The 21,391-nt window shown below is 53.5% G+C and overlaps 1 protein-coding gene across 4 annotated transcripts; it reads left to right on the top strand.

The window, feature by feature from the left end:
• Positions 1 to 1,291: 1,291 nt before the first annotated feature.
• ambra1b (autophagy/beclin-1 regulator 1b) lies at positions 1,292 to 21,328 on the top strand. Of its 4 annotated transcripts, XR_003977936.1 has the most exons (22): positions 1,292 to 1,901; positions 3,115 to 3,306; positions 4,038 to 4,096; positions 6,185 to 6,368; positions 6,696 to 6,868; positions 7,114 to 7,180; positions 7,325 to 8,994; positions 9,614 to 9,700; positions 9,849 to 10,034; positions 11,895 to 11,975; positions 13,099 to 13,199; positions 13,424 to 13,534; positions 13,848 to 14,036; positions 14,302 to 14,456; positions 15,004 to 15,143; positions 15,452 to 15,556; positions 16,080 to 16,285; positions 17,797 to 17,847; positions 18,137 to 18,351; positions 18,604 to 19,462; positions 20,901 to 21,007; positions 21,174 to 21,328. XR_003977936.1 is itself a non-coding variant. In XM_030365942.1 (20 exons), the coding sequence occupies exons 2-20, from the start codon at positions 3,175 to 3,177 to the stop codon at positions 19,234 to 19,236; spliced, it is 4,545 nt and encodes a 1,514-aa protein (XP_030221802.1). In that variant the 5' UTR covers positions 1,292 to 1,901; positions 3,120 to 3,174; the 3' UTR covers positions 19,237 to 20,862. The 4 variants fall into 4 exon arrangements, 2 of the variants coding, with proteins under 2 accessions (XP_030221802.1, XP_030221801.1); XR_003977935.1 differs by having other exon boundaries at positions 20,901 to 21,328; XM_030365942.1 differs by lacking the exons at positions 20,901 to 21,007; positions 21,174 to 21,328 and having other exon boundaries at positions 3,120 to 3,306; positions 18,604 to 20,862.
• Positions 21,329 to 21,391: the final 63 nt, after the last annotated feature.

Here is a 21,391-nt window from a genome sequence, read left to right as displayed (position 1 = left end):
ATATCGATATTGATCATGTATAGTACAATAATCATACTAGGAATGATATCGTTCCTAGAAGTGTTTTATTATTCCACATGAGTGTGAGTATAAGGCCCGTCGCGAGAAGGCAAGCAAACCAAGCAGTTGCTTGGGGCCCCGAGCTGGCCTTGGGCTCCAAGACAACGACTGGTTATGAATAAAATGCAACGACAAACTGTGAGAGCGCCCCTTTGATAGTCAATGTAGTAAAGTGCAATGACACTGTTATCGGTATCCCCCTCGAGGGGCCCCCGAGCTGGCCTGGGGCCCCAAGACAACGACTGGTTATGAATAAAATGCAACGACAAACTGTGAGCGCCCCTTTTAGTCAATGTAGTAAAGTGCAATGACATTGTTATCAGTATCCCCCTTGAGGGGCCCCAAGACAACAGCTGGTTATGACCAAAATGCAACGACAAACTGAGCGCCCCTTTGATAGTCAATGCAGTAAAGTGCAATGACACTGTTATCGGGATCCCCCTCGAGGGGGCCCCTCTCAGTCGCTGACAGAAGCCAGCCAGCCAGGTTTGTGATCTCTGCTGCCGGCAAAATACAAAACCTCGGCAGTCATGAAGCGGAATTATGAATCAGGAAGTCATAAAAGAAAGAAGAGAAAGGAAGAGGAAGATAAGAAAAAACAAGATAGTGGTAAGTGATAAATTACACTGGATAAAATAGCTAAACTTGTCGGCAGGTAGGCTAGCAAAAAAAGAATTATGTTAGCATAGCTACCTGCTAACTTTTTTTCGAACGGATGGAATATGGTTACATACGTTTATTAACATTATAAGGAAGATGCAGATCTCTTCCAGAATCACTATTTATCGTATTTAATGACATGACATTGCTATAGCTTTGTAATAGGTTTTGATGAAAGTGGCATAGTATCTCTGCTATACTAACTATTCCACCGTGATAATCTATTTACCAAATGGGTGTTAGGAAAACCACACGATAATTTCCGTCCATCAAAGCAGACTGGAATATTCATGTCTAGTTGTATTCATGCACGCCAGGTGCGTCTGTCTAATTCTCAAAAAGCAGAATGCTTAAATGCCATGTTAAGCTTCAAGTAGGTCAATGTATAACATTGGCTTGGGATGCCAAACATTTTTTATTCATATAAAGTGTGGGTGAACTTAGACTGTATGGCTATGCTGTAGTTCCTGAGGGGGAGCCGGCCCCCCATGTCCGTTTTGCTTGGGCCCCCCAAATTCCTTGAAACGGCCCTGAGTGGCCAAGATGTGACAGCAGCCGCTCTAGGATTGGCGGCTCCGTGCTTCTCTAACTCGCCTGTCTCCAGTGGCTGTCTCCAGTGGCTCTGCCCTCCTATATCTTGCCTGTCTCCAGTGGCTCTGCCCTCCTATATCTTGCCTGTCTCCAGTGGCTCTGTCCTTTATCTCCAGTGGCTCTTACCTTCTCGATCTCGCCTGTCTCCAGTGGCTCTGCGCTCCTCTACCTTGCCTGTCTCCAGTGGCTCTGTCCTTTATCTCCAGTGGCTCTGCCCTCCTCTATCTCGCCTGTCTCAAATGGCTCTGCGCTCCGCTAGCTTGCCTGTCTCCAGTGTTTCCTCTCACGGCTACACACGCTAGCCATTAGCCTCGTAGCACTCGGCGATATTTTCTTTCCAGCGCTTTGAGAGGCATGATGGATACTATCGGGATGTTGACCGGCGGGCAGTAGCTGAGACACACACTACCGACGTCGATGCTCGGGTTTTATGATTTGATTGAAGATCCATTTCCTTCGTTTGGAAGAAGCAGAGCTGGAGCTAACAGCTACAGCTAGCCTAGCTATAGCTAGCAAGGCTACCGCTAACCGCTGCTGGGTGGATCCGTTCCTGGGATGGAAATGATCGTTAAAAGACGGGCGAAAGAAAGGTAACACCGCGCGATGTGACCGTCCGCCCGACGGACGTCATGGGTACCCTACGTGTAGGTTGTGTGTAGTCTGTGTATCCGTGGTGTGTGTGTTGTGTTTTAATGAAGTTCTTCTCGGGGTTCCAGTTGAGGCTAGTGGGCCGACGCTGCGTTTAACGTTGGTGTAGGGTTATACTGGGATGTATGTCATGGTGTAAGGGTTATACTGGGATATATGTAATTGTGTAAGGGTTATACTGGGATATATGTACTAGTGTAAGGGTTATACACTGATGTGTGTACTGGTGTAAGGGTTATACTAGGATGGGTGTACTGATGTAAGGGATATACTATGGGTGTACCAGGGTAAGGGTTATGCTAGGATGGGTGTACTGGTGTAAGGATTATACTAGGGATGGGTGTACTGGTGTAAGGGCTATACTGGGATGTTTGTACTGGTGTAAGGGTTATACTGGGATGTGTGTACTGGTGTAAGGGTTATACTGGGATGTGTGTACTGGTGTAAAGGTTATACTGGGATGTGAGTACTGGTGTAAGGTTTATACTGGATATTTGTATACTGGTATAAGTGTTCTAATATGGATGTGGTGTAAAGCAGCGGGTCTGATCTTAATGAACTCTTATCTGCATTCTGCAACTTCACACTAATGCTGGACTGGTTTGATTCTGTTCTGAGAGATGCATGTTATACTGGGAGTTAAAACCCCCATACAAGGTTTATATTGCACCAAGCGTCCCCCTAAGATGCTTTAGATGTTGTGTCTTTCTAATGTTTGATAAAGGCCAGGCTTACTGGGTCTAATCACTTCTTCTTAAAATAGACTTCGACACACTCTGCAGTCTGGCTAGTAGTGGAGACATGAAGTTGGTTACACCTTGTATGGCCAATATTTAAAACGAGAAGGATGTTCGTTATTGGATTAGTTACATTAGTTAAACTGTGAAATGTCAATTATTCAATTCTATATAACGGTACAGGACAAGATGATGACATTCGCAGAGGAGAGAAATTGGTACTGCAAAATTGTTCAGAATTGCTCCTTTCTTGAACATCAGGACTCACAGATCTGGAGGTATTGCCTTGTCATATTGTATCGGTAGAATCCAGGGGCCTGGAGTGAGGTCATGAGGGGAACCAGTCCAGCCCACTGGTGTGACGTCTCCAGGTGATCTGGGGTTGATGGGGTTCTGATCTCCCTGCTCCTCCTCCCAGTCTAGGTGTTGCCTGGCAGCAGTGAGGGCGCTCTGAGGTGGTTCCCCAGCCCACTGTAGAATGGCGTCCTACCACAGGAACTCGGTCCGCATCCTGTCCAGCCGGGAGCGCGGCTCCTCCAACCTCAGCTCCCAGCGCCTCCTTCAGCAGCTGGTGGAGGAGAAGCTGCGCTGGATGAAATGGCAGAGCCAGGTAACGCTCACTGGGAGAGAACCAGTCGGTACCAGACCAGTGGGTAACAGACCAGTCTGTAACAGAACAGTAGGTAACGCTCACTAGGGAGAGAACAAGTCGGTAACAGACCAGAAGGTAACGAATCAGTCGGTAACGAATCAGTCGGTAACAGACCAGTAGGTAACACTCACTAGGGGGTGACCAGTAGGCAACAGGACCAGTAGGCAACAGGACCAGTAGGGAACTGGACCAGTAGGCAACTGGACCAGTAGGCAACTGGACCAGTAGGCAACTGGACCAGTAGGCAACTGGACCAGTAGGCAACTGGACCAGTAGGCAACAGAACCAGGAGGTAACAGAACCAGGAGGTAACAGAACCAGGAGGTAACAGAACCAGGAGGTAACAGAACCAGGAGGTAACAGAACCAGGAGGTAACGCTCACTAGGGAGAGAACCAGGAGGTAACAGAACCAGTAGGCAACGGTCACTAGGGATAGAACCAGTAGGAAACGCTCACTCAGAAATACCTGGAAGGTTGTGTCTGTATTCCCTGGAAGGTTGTGTGTGTGTGTGTGTTTGTGTGTGTGTGTGTGTGTGTGTGTGTGTGTGTGTGTGTGTGTGTGTGTGTGTGTGTGTGTGTGTGTGTGTGTGTGTGTGTGTGTGTGTGTGTGTGTGTGTGTGTGTGTGTGTTAACTGGAAGGTTGTGTGTGTGTGTGTTAACAGACGTTTTTTGTGTTTTTGTGTAACAGAAAGTGGAGCTGCCAGACAGCCCTCGATCAACGTTCCTGTTGGCCTTCAGCCCCGACCGGTGAGGCTCTACGGTTCTACCGCTTTAACTCTACGTCTGTGAGCTCTGTTTGTGAGCTCTACGTTGCATCAGCATTTCTCAATATAAATAATATGCGTATCATGTACGTCTAAACAGAGCATAACAGTATAGATCCGGAAGTAAAAATCGCATGCATTTTCTCCCACATGGGTTTTGATTAAAAGCCGTAAAGTTCCTACCACACGACGATATATTGTGAATCTATGGTTTATGCTCCTGCACAAACCACAAGTTAAATGGGCAACATTTAGTTTTTAGGAAACACTATTTATTCGCAATGTCATTGTAACAACTATACTTAATCCTGTGACACAACGTCTTTGATTGGTGGAGCTCGCTGTTACCATGGAAACATTTACCCGCACTCGTCAAGTTGTGGAGGACTGTAACTTCTACTGAACTCTATCATGATTAAGGAAAAGAGTTGTGGTTAGAGTTGGAGAGGAAATAAGCTATTATAGCTAATTTCCTCATATATTGTGTCAACTTTTTTTTTTTGTATAGCATACTTGTTGAAAAATATGTTGACATAGAATATATGATAAAAATAAAATAATGTATGATGTAGCACTAGCAGTGCTTTTTTAGTAATATTGGTACTATAAAAGCATAGTAATACATAATGTTGAATGAATAAGTAACTGGAATACGACACTGAATTCACATGTATTAAAAACGATCAACGTTATTACACGGTGACTGCAGTAAGCAACGAAGAGATGTACCATGTCGATGACAACGCTATGCACTATACGAAACACTATACATACCCACACACACAGAATATATGACACAACTTGTATTAACAATATACAATATAATGATGACAAGGTTATAAGAGGCAAGAAACGCGCTAAGCTATTGTGTTGGAACCATTGCGAAAAGGTCCGCACTCCGCAATGGTTCATGGGATGAGTAGTTCCTCCACTCGTTCACAAACGTAATGTACAAAGTTTTCTACCCTTGCCTTTTCTTCAGTTTTCCTTTTTTTTTTTGTGCCCAGAATCAAATGTTTGATAGTCATGACTACCAAGACGAACGATTGACTTGGTTCCAGGCCTAAAACTCTTTTTATATACGAATTTCCGAAAAGTCAATGGGGAAAATTAATGGGAAATTTACTTCCGGAACCAGAGCTGTTCAAAAAGGGAGCGGTCACTGTTACGCTCTATTGTTGTTCATTAAAATGTGTAATTGAACCCGATGGTATTTCTAATATTAGTGTCAGATGTGTGCTGGGCTCCTCTAGTCTAGTGCTTGGCTCCTCTAGTCTAGTGCTGGGCTCCTCTAGTCTAGTGCTTGGCTTCTCTAGTCTAGTGCTGGGCTCTTCTAGTCTAGTGCTGGGCTCCTCTAGTCTAGTGCTGGGCTCCTCTAGTCTAGTCTAGTGCTGGGCTCCTCTAGTGTAGTGCTGGGCTCCTCTAGTCTAGTGCTGGGCTCCTCTAGTCTAGTCTAGTGCTGGGCTCTTCTAGTCTAGTGCTGGGCTCCTCTAGTCTAGTCTAGTGCTGGGCTCCTCTAGTCTAGTGCTGGGCTCCTCTAGTCTAGTGCTGGGCTCTTCTAGTCTAGTGCTGGGCTCCTCTAGTCTAGTCTAGTGCTGGGCTCCTCTAGTCTAGTGCTGGGCTCCTCTAGTCTAGTGCTGGGCTCCTCTAGTCTAGTGCTGGGCTCCTCTAGTCTAGTGCTGGGCTCCTCTAGTCTAGTGCTGGGCTCCTCTAGTCTAGTGCTGGGCTCCTCTAGTCTAGTGCTGGGCTCCTCTAGTCTAGTGCTGGGCTCCTCTAGTCTAGTGCTGGGCTCCTCTAGTCTAGTCCTGGGCTCTTCTAGTCTAGTCTAGTGCTGGGCTCCTCTAGTCTAGTGCTGGGCTCCTCTAGTCTAGTGCTGGGCTCTTCTAGTCTAGTCTAGTGCTGGGCTCCTCTAGTCTAGTGCTGGGCTCCTCTAGTCTAGTGCTGGGCTCCTCTAGTCTAGTGCTGGGCTCCTCTAGTCTGGTCTAGTGCTGGGCTCCTCTAGTCTAGTGCTGGGCTCCTCTAGTCTAGTGCTGGGCTCCTCTAGTCGGGTCTAACAGCTGTTGTCCCCCAGCACCCTCATGGCCTCCACCCACGTCAACCACAACATCTACATCACGGAGGTGAAGACGGGGAAGTGCCTCCACTCGCTTGTTGGGCACCGCCGGACCCCCTGGTGCGTGACCTTTCACCCCTCCATCCCCGGCCTGGTGGCCTCGGGCTGTCTGGACGGGGAAGTACGCATCTGGGACCTGCATGTGAGTACTAGTACCTGCTGCTGCCGCATTACTGTAGTACTGGGACCTCCATGTGGGTACTAGTACCTCCATGTGAGTACTAGCACCTGCTGACATTACTGTCTAGAAGTTCGGTATTTGTATATTTATGTTATTTTGTATGGGCTACTATGGTAACCCTGCCCTACTCCTCGTTCTACGTGGCTCACATTAGCCTACATGGTTGTGGTATTGTACTGAGGCTATTGAAGTAGCATCAGCCTTCATAGTGAAGTGTATCAGCGGCTAGCACTGTAGCCTCAGCGTTGTTCGGGCGTGGCCATATGACGTGGCGCTTTGTACCTGCAGGGCGGCAGTGAGAGCTGGTTCACGGACAGCAACGTGGCCATCGCCTCGCTGGCCTTCCATCCCACCGCCCAGCTGCTGCTCATCGCCACCAACAACGAGCTGCACTTCTGGGACTGGAGCCGGCCGGAACCCTTCGCCGTGGTCAAGACCGCCAGCGACACAGAGAGAGTCAGGTGGGACCATTAGCAGACACACAAGGGAGGAGGCGCTGCTGGGGGGGTCCTCAGTGTGGACCCACCCCCCTCTAAACAGTGGGAGGGTCCACACCCCGACAGGCTGGGGTCTCTGGATTGATCACCCCCCCCCCCCCCCCCCCCAACTCTATGCTCAGCAGTACCTGAACATCAGTGAGCTGATGTGTGTATGAATGGCTGAATTAAGGAGTGAGAGGCCGTGATAACCCGTGTCTCTGTTCCAGGCTGGTGAGGTTCGACCCCCTGGGACACAACCTGCTGACGGCCATCGTGAACCCCTCCAACCAGCAGGTGATGACCCCCAGGGGCCAGTAGAGAAGGCGTGCGTGTGCACGTGTAACGTTGTGTTCCCTGTGTCAGAGCGAAGAGGTCCCGTTGGTGTGTGTGTTTGTGTGTGGTGTATAACGGTGTGCGTGTGTGTGTTCCCTGTGTCAGAGCGAGGAGGACGCGGAGGTCCCGATGGACAGCGTGGAGATGCCGCTGTTCCGCCAGCGCTCCTTCCTGCCCTCCCAGCCCGTGCGCCGGACCCCCATCCTGCACAACTTCCTCCACATCCTGTCGTCCCGCACCTCGCCGGGCCAGGGGGGCGAGGCGCCACGGGGCGGGGGGGACCCCGGGCCCTCCCTGGGGGACCCTCCGGGCGTGCCCCCCGGGATGCAGTTCCCGGACCCCCTCCATGGCCAGGCCTACCCGGGCTGCACCCAGCACCTTGGCATGGTCTGTCTGTGCTCCCGTTGCTCGGCCAATCATAGCTCCTCCCTTGGACCGGACATCCCCCCCGGGATCCCCTCTGACCCCCGCCTGGTGGCGGACCCCCCCCTCCCCGCCTCCTCCTTCTCCTCCGCCCGCACGGAGCCCCGCCCCCCGTCGGAGCGCCCCTCCGCCTTCACCTCGGTCTACTATAACCCCGCCTCCCTGCAGCACGCCCCGCCCCCGAGCCCCCCCGCCAGCCAGCTGCTGGAGCCCCACCCCTCCGCCCGGCTTGCCGGCTGGCCCCGCCCCCTGAGCGGCGCGGGGGGGCTGTCCGCGGGCATGCTGCCCCCCCGCACCAGCTGCTCCTCCTCCGTCAGCCTGCTGTCGGTGCTCCGTCAGCACGACTCCTCCCTCTCCTCCCCGGTGTCGGTGGTCCGGCAGCAGGACTCCTCCTCCCAGGCGCCCGTCTACACCTCCGCCACCGAGGGGCGGGGCTCCCAGCCCCGCGGGTCGGAGCCGGGCCCCGGGGCCTCCCTGGGCCGGGGGGGCGGGGCCGGGACCAGCGGGGGGCACCACCCCTTCTGGGACGGGGGGCGGGGCAACTCGGCGGCGTTCCGCAACGTGCTGCAGTGCAACCTGAGCCGCTACTTTATGGAGTTCGACCGCGGCCAGGACCCCGAAGCCCCCGGGGTGGGCGGAGCCCCCGGCCCCCAGGAGCCCGGCCAGGAGCTGCTCAACAACAACATGGAGCCGGACCGGGCGGGGACGTCCGGGGCCCCCGCCCACCCCACTATCATCCACTACCAGCCCCCGACCCCGCCCCCGTCCTCCGCCCCCACCCCCGAGGGCTGCCTCCTCCCCCCCGGCGCCTCAGGCAGCCGGCCCTCCGCACGCACACACCTCCACCCCCCGCCCCTCTCCGGGACGCGCCCCCCCGCCCGCACCCACCTCCACCCCCCCGGGCCCTCGGGGGGCCGGCCCTCGGGGTCCCGCGCCCACCTGAACCGCTGCCGGGCGTGCCACAACCTGCTGACCTTCAACCAGGACTCCCAGCGCTGGGAGCGCACCGCCCAGACCTCCTCCACCGCTGCCGGGGACCCCCCAACCGCCACCGCCCCCCTTTGGTCCCACGAGGAGGGCCAGAGGGGGCCGGAGGAGCCGGCCCACGACAGGAGGGGCCCCGCCCTGGGTAACGAGCCCCTGCCCTCCGGAGGAGCCGGGGGAGGTGTGGGCGTGGCTTACCCCGGCAGTCCCGCCCCCAGTAGCCCGGAGGTCAACCTGGTGTACAACCAGGAGAGCCTGGGCTGGGAGCGCGTGTACCGGCAGGCGGGGGCGCGGCGCCAACCCGAGCAGCCCGACCCCATGGCCCAGGAGATGCCGGTGGAGCCCCCCGACGAGGACTCCCTGCGGAGGTAGGGACTAGGGATGTGCACGGGTACACGTGTACACGTGTGACCGGTTAGTAAATCATAACCGTTTAGGAAAAATCAGTAAACGAAAACCAAAAAAAATTATAATAATCACGGCGCCATTGTTTCAATTGGATTCGGGACGGTCCATACTTTCAACAAGAAGTTTACATATTTATAATTCGAAATTCGTCCCAGCCTTTATACCACAGATACTCTAGGGTCTAGCGTATAACCGCGTTTTCTGATTACAGTTTAATGTAACAGTAAGCTGACAACATCCTAATTAACACCGCAACTGCAAATGAACCACACGGAGATAACCATGGCAACCGGTCAAACAAACTTTCTTTTTGCGTCATTCTGCTCGCGTATCCGCCTTGTCGATAAACCAATAATCCCACTATAGCACGACTGCAGTCCACTTTAAAAATAAATAAAAAAATCATTGATAAAAAAAAAGGTTAACCGTGTGCACGAAAAAAAAAAAAAAAGGGGTTGTGTAACCATTTACAAAAAAAATGTTGTAACCATTCACACCCCTAGTAGGGTCCCCGGTCTGCCTCCCCTCCCCCGCCTCTGACTGGAGGGATTACTGAGTGTTGGTTTGTGTTGAATACAGGAGGCTGCTGGAGTCCTCCTGGCTGTCCCTTTCCCGCTACGATATGGCCGGGTCCCGAGACCACCCCATCTACCCCGACCCAGCAAGGTACCGCTCCACCTCCTGCACCGCTCCACCTCCTGCACCGCTACACCTATAGACCTATAGACCATCTGCTATCCCTCGTTCCAGTACTCTGAACTCTTTCTGCCATGCGTGTTTGAGTGCCTCTGACCCGGTGTGCCGCTGTGCTCAGACTCTCCCCTGCAGCCTACTACGCCCAGAGGATGATCCAGTACCTGTCCAGGAGGGACAGCATCCGCCAGCGCTCGCTGCGCTACCCTCCCAACCGCCTGCGCACCCTGTCCTCCTCGTCGGACAGCCCCGTCACCACGCCCGCCGCCGCCATGGACAACAGCGACGTGGACTTTGAGGAGCTGGAGTGAGTGGTGGTTCACTTACTTCAAACGCCAACTTACAGTAGTCCTAAAGCCTGTTGTGTTATACATTAGTCCTGAGCCTGTTTTACATTAGTCCTGAAGCCTGTTGTGTTATACATTAGTCCTGAGCCTGTTTTACATTAGTCCTGAAGCCTGTTGTGTTATACATTAGTCCTGAGCCTGTTTTACATTAGTCCTGAAGCCTGTTGTGTTATACATTAGTCCTGAGCCTGTTATACATTAGTCCTGAAGCCTGTTGTGTTTTGCATTAGTTCTATCCTGTTTTACATTAGTCCTGAAGCCTGTTGTGTTTGACAGTAGTCCTGAAGCTGTTGTACTTTACAGTAGACCTGGGCCCCGTTTGGATCCACGCTCGTACGATCATGCTCATGATGTCTGTTTCAGCACTGTCTACTGACACAGTGCTGAAATGGGCTCCGTAGGAGGGGGAGACATAGGAATGTCGCAGGAAAATGGGGATACAAATGGTTAAAATAACTCCATCAAGGCCAACAGCAGAGTAGCCTACGAAAAGAATAGACTGCGGTAATATGAATGCTAAAGATATTAAAACACAATTGATTAGGCCTAGGCCGACATGCAGTCCTAATCCTGAACGCACTGAGTAAAGAAGCGAGCGGCGTTCAGGCACGCATCGCAGCACAGTTTCCCGCAGCAGTCTACGTTCACTACAGAAACCACACTCTCAACTTTGCCATTGTGCACTGTCAGGGATGTTTGTTACTGTCTAGACACAGTCCAATAATTAATGAACTTCATCACAGCCTCACCCCAGTGCCTACTGTGCTTTATGGCAAACAATCGCAACAAAAAAACTCTCCAAAATTCTCCAAAACTTGCTGGTCTCAGAATGATTCATGTCTTCTGTCATTGATCAATATGAGGACATTTTAACCATGGTTGAATTAAAATCATAGGGGAGACAGCAAGTGCAGCTCGAAAGCGACCTCCCACACAAGAGCAATGGAATCATTTGATTTTATTATATGCCTTGTGAGAGTGTTGCCTTGTGACGTGGCGTCTGATCGGTACATTTCGGCTGCGCATGTATTTTTGGAATATAAATTGCTGCATTACATTATGTTGTTGTTGACTTCTAACATGTCTCTGTCTTGCTGTTTAAATCTAACAGTAGTCTATGATTAAGCATGTTTCAGAAATCAGCACATTAACATTAATGTAGTTGTCACACAAGCTATTTTAGATTTCTGTAATATGGAATTATTTCAGGAGGGAAAAATGCTGTGAAAAAAATTACACACCGTGCATTCACGATTAGGACTGATTAGCTATACTGTATATGTCGGTCTAGGCCTAATCAATTGTGTTTTAATATCTTTAGCATTCATATTATTGCAGTCTATTCTTTTCGTAGGCTACTCTGCTGTTGGCCTTGATTGGGAGATATTTTAACCCTTTGTAACCCCATTTTCCTGCGACATTCCTGCGTCTCCCCCTCCTACGGAGCCCATTTCAGCACTGTGTCAGTAGACAGTTACAATCCTACGAACCTCGTTAGCGCAGTCCATGTTAAGAGGAGTTTCGGGAAACGCTCCAAAGAAATTCACGAAGGTTTGCAAGATCCATCGTGAGAATGATCGTACGGGCGTGGATCCATCGTTATCGGGAAATGAGGCCCAGAGCTTCACATTAGTCCTGAGCCTATTGTGTTTTACAGTAGTCTGAAGCCTGTTGTACATTAGTCCTGAAGCCTGTTGTGGTTTACAGTAGTCGTGTTATAAATGAGTCCTGAAGCGTGTAGTGTGTGGTGTGTAGTCTTGTAGTTTGTAGTCCTACAGTGCGTCTTGTGTCTAGTCCTAAGTATGTTGTGTTGTCTCCAGTGATAACAGCGAGCGGGCCAGACACCGGACCCCCCGCAACGCCCGCATGTCTGCCCCCTCTCTGGGCCGCTTCGTCCCCAGGTGGGTCCTCAGGTCCTCACCTCTCCCAGGCACCCCATCACCACCCTTAACCCCCCCCATCACCACACACTTCACCTTTAACCCCCCCCTAAACCCCCCCCCCCATCACCACACACTTCACCTTTAACCCCCCCCTAAACCCCCCCCATCACCACACACTTCACCTTTAACCCCCCCCTAAACCCCACCATCACCACACACTTCACCTTTAACCCCCCCCCCATCACCACACACTTCACCTTTAACCCCCCCCCCATCACCACACACTTCACCTTTAACCCCCCCCCATCACCACACACTTCACCTTTAACCCCCCCCATCACCACACACTTCACCTTTAACCCCCCCCATCACTACACACGCCCCCCTTAGCCCCCCATTACTACACACGCCCCCCTTAGCCCCCCATCACTACACACGCCCCCCTTAGCCCCCCATCACTACACACGCCCCCCTTAGCCCCCCCATCACTACACACGCCCCCCTTAGCTCCCCATCACTACACACGCCCCCCTTAGCCCCCCCATCACTACACACGCCCCCCTTAGCCCCCCCATCACTACACATGCCCCCCCATCACTACACATGCCCCCCTTAGCCCCCCCTTAATCACGCCCCCCTTAACCCTCCCCGTCACTACACATGCCCCCCTTAAACACCCCCCAATCCGCCCCCGTCACCACACACTTCACCTTTAACCCCCCCTTAACCACGGCCCCCTTAACCCCTCCTGTCACTAAACACGCCCCCCTTAACCACCCCCCCATCCCCCCCCGTCACCACACACTTGACCTTTAACCCCCCCCCTTAACCACGCCCCCCTTAACCTCCCCCGTCACTACACAAGCCCCCCTTAGCCCCCCCCCATCACTACACAAGCCCCCCTTAGCCCCCCCCCATCACTACACAAGCCCCCCTTAGCCCCCCCCCATCACTACACAAGCCCCCCTTAACCCCCCCCCCATCACCACACACTTCACCTTTAACCATCACCACACACGCCCCCCATAACCCCCCATCCCTCCCCCCTCAGGGAGCCCCAGTGCAGAGCGGCTCCTGGGTTGGATTCAGCTCAGCAGTCTTTGGACGGTTGTTGCTTGACGTGTTCCTCCGTGTGTTGCAGGCGGTTCCTCTTGCCGGAGTACCTCCCCTACGCCGGGATCTTCCACGAGAGGGGTCAGCCCGGCCTGGCAACCCACTCCTCCGTAAACAGAGTGTTAGCAGGCAAGTTCAGCCAGAGCAAGCCCTTCTCCTGTGGTCCCTGGCTCTCCTGGGGGCCCCTGGTTCTCCTGGGGGCCCCTGGGGGTCCCTGGTTCTCTCGGGGGGGGCCCTGGTTCTCCTGGGGGCCCCTGGTTCTCCTGGGGGCTCCTGGTTCTCCTGGGGGCCCCTGGTTCTCCTGGGGTCTTGTGTCTGGTCTCTTACTGCAGGGCTCTTGTTTCTTTTTCCAGGGGCCTCCATCGGAGACGGGCAGTCTGCGGTGGCCAGCAACATCGCCAACACCACGTACCGACTGCAGTGGTGGGACTTCACCAAGTTCGACCTCCCGGAGATCAGCAACGGTACCTAGACCGGACCAGTAGAACCTAGGGATGAGGCACTGCATGGGGTTTACCTAGACCGGACCAGTAGAACCTAGGGATGAGGCACTGCATGGGGTTTACCTAGACCGGACCAGAAGAACCTAGGGATGAGGCACTGCATGGGGTTTACCTAGACCGGACCAGAAGAACCTAGGGATGAGGCGCTGCATGGGGTTTACCTAGACCGGACCAGTAGAACCTAGGGATGAGCCCCTCTGGGGGTGAATGCAGCCCCTCTGGGGGCTGGGTGCAGCCCCTCTAGCTAACGCTCACCCTGTGTCCGTCCCTCTAGCCACGGTCAACGTCCTGGTGCCAAACTGTAAGATCTACAACGACGCAAGCTGCGACATCTCGGCGGACGGCCAGCTGCTGGCGGTCTTCATCCCCAGCAGCCAGCGGGGCTTCCCCGACGAGGGCATCCTGGCCGTCTACTCCCTGGCTCCTCACAACCTGGGGGAGATGCTCTACTCCAAGAGATTCGGTACGCTGCTCCTCCAAATAGTCACTACCTTACTCTCTAGCTCCTTTTTTATTAGTTTTGAGAATGCATGGCTAACTCTGACAGAGAACGTGCACTTTAGTCTCAGGAAGTATGAAGGTGGATCTATGAAGGTGGATCTACCAAGGTGGATCTATGAAGTTGTGTCTATATATCCATGGAGGTGGTTCCATGAAGGTGGTTCCATGAAGGTGGATCTATGTATCGATGAAGATGTGCCTTGACTAACGACTGTCTCCTCCTCCAGGTCCCAACGCCATCTCGGTCAGCCTGTCCCCCATGGGCTGCTACGTCATGGTGGGGCTGGCCTCCCGCAGGATCCTGCTGCACCCCTCCACCGACCACATGGTGGCCCAGGTATTCCGCCTGCAGCAGCCCCATGGGGGGGAGACCTCTGTCCGGGTGAGTACCCCCAACCCTGGAGCACCTGGGTGTACCTCTAAACACACACACACACACACACACACACACACACACACACACACACACACACACACACACACACACACACACACACACACACACACACACACACACACACACACACAGCTTCCAACGACTCCTGACAAACGTAATGGAGCTGACAGCCCTTCAAGCATCCATTCATAATGTTTACCGGAGTCCATTAGATTAGCCCAACTCCGCACAGGACTGCCCATCCATTGCAGGGAGCGCCCCGCCCAGTGGACTATGTGGTCCTTGACGACGTGGTGTACCCCATGACTAACGCTGTGGCCCTGTGTTCAACGTGGTGTACCCCATGACTAACGCTGTGGCCCTGTGTTCAACGTGGTGTACCCCATGACTAACGCTGTGGCCCTGTGTTCAACGTGGTCTACCCCATGACTAACGCTGTGGCCCTGTGTTCAACGTGGTGTAGCCCATGAATAACGTGTGGTCCTGTGTCAGCGATGTGAATCCCATGACTAACGTGTGGTCCTGTGTCCAGATGGTCTTCAACGTGGTGTACCCCATGGCCCCGGACCAGCGGCGCCACGTCAGCATCAACTCGGCACGCTGGCTGCCGGACCCCGGCCTGGGCCTGGCCTACGGGACCAACAAGGGGGACCTGGTCATCTGCCGGCCTGTGTGAGTGTCTGCTGCTACAGCCGCTGTTCTCTAAAGAGACGCAAAAAAATAAAACATATTACTGAGTATTACTGGTGACTTAACCAATGGAAACCCACTGATGACTTCAAAGGGTAAAACTGATCTAATCAGACCGATTACGTCTAAAGCTTAGAGCCAAGATTGGCGCATTCCCTTAATGGTCGTTGTAGACAGGAAGCCTTTTGGGTCGTTAGCACTTTTAACGAGGGCATGGACCTGTGGTGTTTCCTGTTATTTGTATTGATGTGTGTGATCTGTTATTGGTATTGATGTGTTTGGGTCCCCAGCTTCTACCGCAGCGATGGGGAGAGTCCGGGGGAGATGAGCAGCGAGCCGCTCTTCTCCGTCAACAACGGGGGGTCTGGGCGCCCCCGCAGCGCCGACAGACCTGGGTAATGACCTCAGAGGGGTTTAGGGGACCCCCATTCACCAAGCGGCCATGTTGGATGGGCGGGGGTAAAGGTTGGATGGGCCGGGTTAATTGTTGGATGGGCCGGGCTAAAGGTTGGATGGGCAGGAATGAATGTTGGATAGGCGGGCCTAAAGTTTGGATGGGCGGGGATTAAACCTTGAATGGACGGGGCGAACTGTTGGATGGGCGGGGCTAAACGTTGGCTGGGCGGGCCTTTACGTTGGATGGGCGAGGGCGCCGGGGTAAAGGTTGGATGGGATTATCTAAATGGCTCCAATTCTTGATGGTTGCCCTTCTCCACCCATGTCCTCCATCCATGTCCTCTGGGTGTCCTCCTCTGGGTGTCCTCCTCTGGGTGTCCTCCTCTGGGTGTCCTCCTCTGGGTGGTGGCTTCTGGGTGGTTTCCTCTGATGGAGACACTCGGTGGTGTCCTTCTCTCGGTAGTGTCCTCCTCTGGGTGGGGTCCTCCCTGCTCCGCGTTAAAGTTCTGCTCGTCTTCCCAGGCCCAACCGTTCTGGCTGGAGATTGGACCGGGACATGGGTCTGATGAACGCCATTGGTCTACAGCCCAGAAACCCCGCCCCCTCGGTTACATCACAGGGAACCCAGACTCCAGTGGTCCAGCAGCAGAACGCAGAGACCCAGACCGAGGTCAACCTCTCAGAACCCCAGCTCAGCACCACCGCCTCCACCCAGGGGGAACCCACAGGTGAGTGGAATACACTGAACATAGACTTAACACAGAGCGACGTAACGCAGAGCGACGTAACGCAGAGCGACGTAACGCAGAGCGACGTAACGCAGTGACCTAACACAGACCGATCTAACATAGACCGACCTAACATAGACTTAAGACAGACAGACTTAACATAGACCAACTTAACATAGACTTAACACAGGCCGACTTAACATAGACGACCTAACATAGACTTAACAAAGACCGACTTAACTTAGACCGACTTAACATAGACTGTATATAATGGAGGTTAAACGTGTGTGTGTGTGTGTTAGGGCTTTGACTCCGAACTTCCTTAATCGAATATAATTAGAATATCAGAAAATAAATCAAAATTCGAATGAATATTAGGCAGCCCTTAATATTCGAACCTGTTATGGGCAGGCCAAGAGGGAGAGATGTCGGAGAACCCGACGCAGTCTATTCATAATATTGTAATGACTACGGAAGAGGCAGTGAATGAAGTATTGATTAGACAGCGATTTATTAGAAACCTTATAAACCGTTGGAACACGCAAGACCGGTTACCATATCAACGCGGTAAACAAACCTTGCGAAGCCCAATCCAGGTCTTACTGAAGGCATTTAATGTTCAAAATATTATTAATAAATATTTGAATATATTCGAATATTAATTAACACTTTGAATATGATTTTTTCGGCAAAAGTCAAAGCCCTAGTGTGTGTTTGTGTGTTTCAATGTGTTGGTGAGGGAGAGAGCACATCAATGTGTTGGTGAGGGAGAGAGCACATCAATGTGTTGGTGAGGGAGAGAGCACATCAATGTGTTGGGGAGAGGGAGAGAGAGCACATCAGTGTGTTGGGGAGAGGGAGAGAGAGCACATCAATGTGTTGGGGAGAGGGAGAGAGAGCACATCAATGTGTTGGGGAGAGGGAGAGAGAGCACATCAATGTGTTGGGGAGAGGGAGAGAGAGCACATCAGTGTGTTGGGGAGAGGGAGAGGGAGAGAGAGCACATCAATGTGTTGGGGAGAGGGAGAGAGAGCACATCAATGTGTTGGAGAGAGGGAGAGAGAGCACATCAGTGTGTTGGGGAGAGGGGGAGAGGGGGAGAGGGAGAGAGAGCACATCAATGTGTTGGGGAGAGGGAGAGAGAGCACATCAGTGTGTTGGGGAGAGAGAGCACATCAGTGTGTTGGGGAGAGGGAGAGGGAGAGAGAGCACTTCAGTGTGTTGGGGAGAGGGAGAGAGAGCACTTCAGTGTGTTGGGGAGAGGGGGAGAGAGCACATCGGTGTGTTGGGAGAGAGCGAGCATATCAATGTGTTTTCCCATCTCTGCTATGAGGTACAGTATGACTGTTTTAACAGTAGAGATGGTGAATATGGGAAACATCTCTTGGACGGAACCAAGAAACACTTACTGGGTCGGCAGGTACCCTAGAACCTGAGGACGGGTACTTTTAGTACATGTAGAAGCTGAGGACCGTAGAACAGTTTGTAAAATAGTTTTCTTCTCCCTGCAGGTGAAGGGTCTGGACCTGCAGGCACCAGCGGAGCTACTGACACCCTCAATGGTACTACTGCTAACTAGTCTCTGCTCTCCTGCGAACTAGTCTCTGCTCTCCTGCGAACTAGTCTCTGCTCTCCTGCGAACTAGTCTCTGCTGTCCTGCGAACTAGTCTCTGCTCTCCTGGTACCACTAGTAACTAGTTTCTGCTCTCCTTGTAACTAGTCTCTTAGTGGATGTATGTATGTATTGTGAGTGTTTGTTTAAGTGTGTCTGTTTAAGTGTGTGTCTGTTGTGTGTGTGTGTGTGTGTGTGTGTGTGTTCGTGTATATCATGTGTGTGATCCTCTGTTCCAGCGGGCCCCGAGGGCTCCGAGACGGGCTCGGGGGAGGACGCTCTGGCCCGGATCCGCCGGCTGATCGCGGAGGGGGGCATGACGGCGGTGGTCCAGCGCGAGCAGAGCACAACCATGGCCTCCATGGGGGGCTTCGGGAACAACATCATCGTCAGTCACCGCATCCACCGGGGGTCCCAGACCGCTGCCGGGGCCAGACCCAGCGCCCACCCCGAGGCCCCGGGCCCCTCCACCGCAGGACAGAGCCCCCACCCAGAGGCCCCGGGCCCCTCTACCGCAGGACAGACCTCCCACCCAGAGGCCCCGGGCCCCTCCACCGCAGTTCAGACCCCCCACCCAGAGGCCCCGGGCCCCTCCACCGCAGGACAGAGCCCCCACCCAGAGGCCCCGGGCCCCTCTACCGCAGGACAGACCCCCCACCCAGAGGCCCCGGGCCCCTCCACTGCAGGACAGAGCCCCCACCCAGAGGCCCCGGGCCCCTCCACCGCAGGACAGAGCCCCCACCCAGAGGCCCCGGGCCCCTCCACCGCAGGACAGAGCCCCCACCCAGAGGCCCCGGGCACCTCCACCGCAGTTCAGACCCCCCACCCAGAAGCCCCGGGCCCCTCCACCGCAGGACAGAGCCCCCACCCAGAGGCCCCGGGCCCCTCCACCGCAGGACAGACCCCCCACCCAGAGGCCCCGGGCCCCTCCATCGCAGGACAGAGCCCCCACCCAGAGGCCCCGGGCCCCTCCACCGCAGGAACGCCCCCTCAGCCTGGTTCTTCAGCAGCAGGACGGACCCCTCTCCCTGGAGACGTGGACCGTGTGTTCCTCGGTGAGCCGGTAGAAGACTCCTCTGTGGCAGCTCCACCTTCGTCTTCTCTGCTCTTCTCTTCAGAGACCTCCTCCTTCCACAGCCCCGTCCTCCCCAGGGTGGACCCCCCCAGAGTGGACTACAGGGTAGACCCCCCCAGGGCAGACCTCAGTGGGGGGTACAGAGTGGACCCCCCCAGGGTAGAGCCCCCCAGAGTGGACCCCCCCAGGGTGGGGGCCCCCCAGACCCCGGGGAGCAGCCTTGCTAGTGGAGGGTTCCCCCATGGAGACCCCTACGGCAGGTAGTGGATCTGGGTGCTGCCTCGCCACTCCAAGCCTTACTTCCTAGAAGACTGTTGCTGCTTTGATTTTCCCCCCATCCCCATCCCCCCGGGACCGCCCGGCCTGACGACGCATTCCACATTAAACATCTTCTACCTGGATGGAGTCCTGCTCTCTCTGGTCCCTCCCTGCACCAGGGGCCAGAGACCTGGACGGCCTGTGCTGCAGTCTGTGCACTGGTCCAACAGCGGTCAGTGCTGGGGCGGTCAGTGCTGGGGGGTTCTGAGAGAGGCCTTGCGGTGGTTGTGAATGCCCAGAGTCAATCATGTGACGCTCTGGGGTCACGGGGGTTAAAGGGACTTTTATTGTGGAACTCAATCATTCTGCTGCTCCACACACACACACACACACACACACACACACACCGCCAGGGGCCCCCACAACGTCGAGGGCCCCGTGTGTGTGCTGCGCTCCATACTATGGCTTTGATCCCGAACTTCGTCATTCGAATATAATTCGAATAAATATAAATAAATCAAAATTCGAACGAATATTAGGCATTCGTAATACTCGTACCTGTTATGGGCAGGCCAAGAGGGAGAGACGTCGGACAACCCGACGCAGTCCATTCATAATATTGTAATGACCACGGAAGAGGCAGTGAATGAAGTATTGATTAGACAGCGATTTATTAGAAACCTAATAACCGTTGGAACGCGCAAGACCGGTAACCATAGCAGCACCAGTAAACAAACCTCGCGAAGCCCAATACAGGTCTTACTGAAGGGATTTAATGGTCAAAATATCAATAATAAATGTCGAATATATTTTAATATTAATAAACAAACAAACTTCGAATACGATTTTTGGGCAAAAGTCAAAGCCCTACTCCACACACATACATACCGCCAGGGGCCCAGTGTTTGTGTGTGTGTGTGTGTGTGTGTGTGTTGTTCTTTTATTGGGCTGATGCTCTAACCATACAACCATGTTTATTTAAGGCCGGACGGAGCAGCGAATCACAGCCTCTAGAACTCCCGGGCTCTGCGTGTCGTAGTTGTGTGTAACTAAAATATTAAGAGAGATAGGTTGTGTGTTTTAAATGTGTGTATGTAAATAAGTGTGTTGAGTGGTCGGGAGCGAGAGGTCAGAGGTCAAAGAGACCCGGACCACCTGGTCCGTCTTCTGTCAGTTGGACTCACTGGAGGAACACGCGCTTGTCGTCTGTGATTGGTTGCTGCGAGGCTAAGGGGGGTGGGTGCTGAGGGGTGTGTGTGTGTGTGTGTGTGTGTGCGCGTGTGTTTGTATAAAGGACCTATCAGAGTGAGGCGTCGTTGACACGCCTTGTTGGAGCCATGATGTTGGACTTTATTTTAGTTTGAACTTTCCGTTTGGTCAGCAGCTGTTTGAGAAAAGCTCTTAATGTCGACCTGCAGCGAGGGGGAGCTCTTCCTGATTACTTGACCAATGAACCTTTTAAAAAGCCTTTCTGTCAGAGCTCCACCTGTGTATGGTACAGTAACACCATCAGCACCACCTTTACGGGGCAGCCCCGCCTGCCCAACCGATATATTTTGATTATGTCAAATGTCACTTTGAAATGCTTCAATCTCCTGTTTTCTGTGATCTGATTAAAGAGCTTTGACAGTCTGCTGACCTCGCCCTCTTCTGTCTCCGTGGTTCATCAGATCGGAACCCTCTAGGTCTTCATCCTGCACCACCGTGTCCTTCCTGAGACCTTTCTACAGACCTGGTCCAGGACCTGATCTGGAACGTGCTTTATGGACTGCATTTAGTAAGCGTTCTTCTGCCCTATGGCCGCTCCACACTGATTCACCCATTCATAAATACATTAACACAGGCATGCACAGCGACAATGGTGTCGGCCACGCAGGGTAACAGCCAGCCGGTCGGGAGCAGTGAGGGTGAGCTGCCTTGCTCAGGGGCATCTCCTTACTCAGATAGGAGGAGCCGGGGTTCGAACCAGAGACCTTCAGGTTGACAGAGGATCTGCTCCAGCTCTAGAGCGTTCCTGCCCCGTGGGAGGAGGAGGCTGAGGAGGAGGAGGCTGTAGTGGAGGTGGAGCCTGAGGAGGAGGAGCCTGAGGAGGAGGAGGAGGAGGAGGCTGTAGTGGAGGAGGCTGTAGTGGAGGAGGAGCCTGAGGAGGAGGAGGAGGCTG

This window comes from Gadus morhua, chromosome 9 (assembly GCF_902167405.1).
Source record: "Gadus morhua chromosome 9, gadMor3.0, whole genome shotgun sequence".
Lineage (NCBI taxonomy): Eukaryota > Metazoa > Chordata > Actinopteri > Gadiformes > Gadidae > Gadus > Gadus morhua.
The sequence above is the reverse complement of the archived record's forward strand: the minus strand, read 5'-3'. Positions and strand labels throughout refer to the sequence as shown.